At 33.3% G+C, this 5,084-nt stretch overlaps 1 protein-coding gene across 1 annotated transcript; it reads left to right on the top strand.

The window, feature by feature from the left end:
* Positions 1-421: 421 nt before the first annotated feature.
* On the top strand, positions 422-3,276 carry LOC127097106 (AT-hook motif nuclear-localized protein 19). Its single transcript, XM_051035616.1, has 2 exons — positions 422-1,760; positions 3,092-3,276. The coding sequence occupies exon 1, from the start codon at positions 846-848 to the stop codon at positions 1,749-1,751; it is 906 nt and encodes a 301-aa protein (XP_050891573.1). The 5' UTR covers positions 422-845; the 3' UTR covers positions 1,752-1,760; positions 3,092-3,276.
* Positions 3,277-5,084: the final 1,808 nt, after the last annotated feature.

The following is a 5,084-nucleotide window of genomic DNA, read 5'->3' as shown; positions in this document are numbered from 1 at the left end:
AAAATGATTATTTAATTATTCTATAAGAAACATTTGATATGAAAGCTTTACATCCAATCAAAATGATTCGTTCTAAATAGTAGTAAGAATTATCTCATTTTGAGTTGATCTTGTCGCCTAAAACAAAAGCAAACAGCCAAGAATAAAATATTATGTCATTGGACGTTGAAAGCATACATGGAGTGAAACAATTGTCTATAATCTAATTTATTGATAAGTACTGAGTGAGAGCATAAGTTTTAATGAAATAATTAAAAAAAATTATCCTGAAAAAAAGCTTGAAAAATGGTCAAACATCAAATTCAAGATGTGTTTGTATATACTGCATAATAATTGACAATTGTAATGAGAAACTTGGAAACAGTTTTATCTACCATATGTAGTAATAGTTTATCTATCTGTCTTTTTCGTAACTCCCATGTCATTATTTATTGTCGGGAGGTGAGCAACGGCGTGCAACCCACCTTCTTTCCCGCACATAATCCTACCCCACTATACAACAAAATACCCATCAACTAAACCCTAATAAGCATATTCTCAATCACTAAATCAATATTATCACCTTCTTCTACCTTATTTTCTTCCTTCTTTCTTCACTCTCATACTCACTATTCAACCTCATCTTCATAACAAACTAGATACTTATAAAGATTTTATATCTAGATCTACTGATCTACTTAGTGATCATCCAGAAACATCCACCAATCCAGACACATGCGGAATCTAACTCACATAAACTTTCTGATATAAAAAAAAACTATAGATATAGCTTTTTTTTGTTTGACTTATTAGGAGTGAATTAGGTTTGAGATTTCTTGTCACCGGTTCAGTTCAGGTGAAGTGTGATGGCGAACCGGTGGTGGACTGGACCGGTGGGTTTAGGCGGGATGGATAACTCGGTCAACTCATCACCACTAGTACCAAAACCGGATCTGGGGTTTTCCATGAACGAAAGTGCGGTGACAGGAGTGAATAACAATAACAATAACAATGAAGAGGATGAGAGAGAGAACAGCGATGAACAAAAAGGAGGAGCTATAGAAACACACAACTCCACGCGCCGTCCACGAGGTCGTCCGTCAGGGTCGAAAAACAAACCGAAGCCACCGATATTTATAACAAGAGACAGCCCTAACGCGCTTAGAAGCCATGTGATGGAAGTAGCGTCAGGGACTGATATAGCTGATAGTGTTGTTCAGTTCGCTAGGAAACGACAGAGAGGTATTTGCATTCTGAGCGCAAGTGGAACCGTTGTTAATGTTTCTCTCCGGCAGCCTACAGGTCCTGGAGCTGTGGTGGCGCTTCCGGGGAGATTTGATATTCTGTCGTTGACTGGTTCGGTGCTTCCTGGACCTTCGCCGCCTGGTGCTACTGGTTTGACTATTTATCTTTCTGGAGGGCAGGGACAGGTGGTTGGTGGTGGAGTGGTTGGGCCGCTTGTGGCGGCGGGGCCGGTTATGTTGATGGCTGCGACTTTTTCGAATGCGACGTATGAGAGGTTGCCTGTGGAAGATGGTGATGATCAGGAAGGGCAGCAGGGTGGTGGTGGTGGTGGTGGAGGTGGTGGTGATGAGTCTCCTCCGGCTGGGATGGGACAGTTGGCGGGTGGATCGGTCGGAGAAGGTTCGTCGTCGATTCCGGTTTATAATAATGTTGGTGGTGGTTTAGGTGTTTCAAATGGACAACAGTTGATGAATAATCATGAAGCTTATAATTCTCCTTGGGGTCATGGTGGTAGACCACCTTACTAATTAACAAAGGTGAATCATATTATGAAGTTTAATTAATTTCAATTCTCGTATGTATCGAAAGTTTTTGGTTTTTATGTTTGATTAGATTATCTCAGAGACTAAATTGAATTTCATTATGATTATCATCATTCATGTATATTTATTTTACTGTTGCCTAATGAGCTAGATCATCTATAAATGGTCATATGGTAGATCGTTAGATTAAAAGAGAAATTAAACCATAAAACTGATTATAGAGAGTTTCAGCTCACTTGCTACTTGCTAGTTACTACTTCTCATCTCATCTAGTAATTAATAAGTTATCATTTCTTAAAATAGTTTATTTTGTTAATGGCAAGGAGGGTATATAAATAAAAGAGTATGGATACTTAACCCAACCCAAAAATTATATAAGAACAAAACTGAACAAGCCATACTAAACACAACCAGAGAAACACCCTTCAAAAGAAGATGTAAGTCATCGTATAGTCTTTCTAATGAATCACTTACGAGAAGAGAGTTGAACACAAACCACTATTTATTCATATTTTGTGTAGTTAGATTATATGTAATGACTTTTTATCAAAATTGGAATAAAGGAGGTTAGTGTATTTATATTTTATTATATACTATTTTATAATTCTTATTGATAACATGAAATTTAGAGTAGGGTTCGATTTTCCATGAATTATTTATCGCGAGAAAGTGTTTGTTTTAACTTTTTTTTAATGATATGTTTTGTTGAAGAAAATATCATTTCATTGAATCATTAAATTATGTCAGGCATGTCATCTTCCATTTTGTGTGTTTAAAAATCAAGATTGAATTATATATGATTTCAGTTGATTTTTTTCATATTTGGTTTTAATATTGGTCGTGTATACCATTCATTTACCATTATCTCATTTGTGATTTGAATTTCTTCTTGGTTTAGATTAGTTTGGTTATGTTTTATTTAGTTTGATTTGATTGAATTTCATTGAAATTTGTTTGGTAAGTTTGATTTTGTTCAAATTGACTTAATTAGTGTAGATTGATTGTGTTTGGTTTTGTTTGGTTCCTTTTGATTTGACATGGTATGGTTTATTTGCTTTGGTTTGATTTGATTTGGTTTCATTCAGTTTGGTTTGAATATAATTGGTTCGGTCTTATTTTGTTTGGTTGGTTTGGTTTGCTTTAGTTATTTGATTTTTAGGTCTGGTGGTTCTTCTCTTTGGATGTTCCTTCTCTCTATATCTCTATATGTTTCTCTCTCCGACTTCTTCATCTAGCTCTCCTTTATTTGGTTGTTGTTCCTCTTATTGGTTGCTCTATCTATTGATTAGAATATTAATTAGTTTTACTTGATCTTTTATTTTCAGGATTAATTTATAACAAACTTTATCTTGAAGAGGTGTGTTAGAATTTTAAAATTTATATTGTTTACTACTGAGTATATTTTTTTTGTTTGTCAAACTCTCAATATTTTATATTAAAGCATTGTGAGTTTGAGAGAAGTTGTTAGATAATATATAATGAGTCTTTTATTATAGTTAGATTAAGAGTAGTTTAGTCTATTTATGTTTTATTATATATTCTCTTTGTAGCTCTTATTTTTATAAGTGATGATGTTCAAATTATCGAAACCTTTGTCTTCTTTTGTTCCCCAACTTTGTTATCTACATTGTTAGTATGTACATTTTTGAAGAAAATAATGATATAAACGTAATATAAAACAGAAAAATTCTTTAAGTTGATCCTTACGAATGAGCAAAATCAGTGATAGAAACGATTATCTCTTGTGATGATTACCACCTTTAATGCAAAATCGGAAGAATGATCGCACACGCCTAATGAAGAACAACACCTCTCCTAAGTCTACACGAATAAAGTGTCTTTAATCTCGGTGTTAGCTAATATACGAGATAGATATAGATATAGATAGATAGATAGAGAGAGTGTGGGGTTTAAAATCAAATTTTATCAAGTGTAAAAGCTTTTGCATAAGAGTTCTATTAATAGAACCACTTATGTGGGCTACTAGTTGAAAAAGTCAACTTAAGTGCACCGCACCTTACACTGTATTGTATTTCACATAAGGGCACACCACCTTATGGTATTCCGTATTCCATTAAGTGCCCAGTATTGTACGGTGTTCGACAATTTACTTAAGTGCACCGTACCTTACGATGTTCTACAATTATCTTAAGTACATTGTATCTTACGGTGTTTCGTATTTCAATTATTCATTTTATCTCTCATTAATTTGCCCTTATGTGTGTGACCATGTAGGTTCTCGTGACGTTGACAATTATACTAAATTACACATTTAATATAACAAATAGTGAATATTATCTAGCAACACATCATTGTTACCCAAGTAACAGAAATATCATCTGATGTGACAAAACCTTTATATGATAATGCTTATGTGTACAATTACTTTTTTTTTCTCAATGTCTATATTGAACATAAGGCATGAATCGTGTCACCCTTGTCTAGTTCAATATTGGACTCTTAAACATTTATCATGTTGCTCAGGATGAAAAAACTCCATCTAGGTCACTCATATCCATCAGCATGATTTGTGGAGTATCCATCAACTATCTTTATGATCATCCAGTCACAAATAATATTTCAGGTCAATGGGTGGTATACACCACCATCGCCATGAAATTAACTTATGAAAATTGCATAACATTCTATGTAGTATTCTCATTATGGATCAATCCAATATAAATATCACTCCTAATATTTATACCTATGTGAAGATTTTATAACTCTTTATCCATGATCATGAGATCTGATCATCACACTATGCACATAATAGTCTTGATGCTTTAATAATGTCCCACTTCAAAATAAATCTTGATTATTGATACTTTAAGAATGGTGTTATTATGTTTAATGGGATCTTATGAATAAGTCATACTTAATATTTTATTAAACGAACTAGTTATTCTAGTGACTTTATCATTTGAAAAAACTAACATAACAAAGAAATGTCTTTTACTATTAATAAGATAGAAGTACAAAGTTCTAATAAACTATTAGCCTATATGGCTTGCACTAACAAATAAAAGCGTTGAGACTTCCAACTAATCCAAACTATTAATTGTCAAATCAAAATGAACTGATATTGGAGCGAGTGACTCCATACAAAGGATAAAATAAATAAATAAATTAAATAGGTTAGATGGAATCAACATTTCTCGCTTCCAACCACCTAAAAATGTATACTACATACTAAGAAAAGTAGCAAACAAATAACATGTCACTCCTACTAAGCAACACAAAAAATGAAAATAGAAGTTGTTTCATCGTGAATGACACCACGATAAAGAAATATATCCATATTTTGGGCTATATCAAACC

Source organism: Lathyrus oleraceus, chromosome 6, assembly GCF_024323335.1.
Source record: "Lathyrus oleraceus cultivar Zhongwan6 chromosome 6, CAAS_Psat_ZW6_1.0, whole genome shotgun sequence".
In the NCBI taxonomy this organism is placed as follows: Eukaryota; Viridiplantae; Streptophyta; class Magnoliopsida; order Fabales; family Fabaceae; genus Lathyrus; species Lathyrus oleraceus.
The sequence above is the reverse complement of the archived record's forward strand: the minus strand, read 5'-3'. Positions and strand labels throughout refer to the sequence as shown.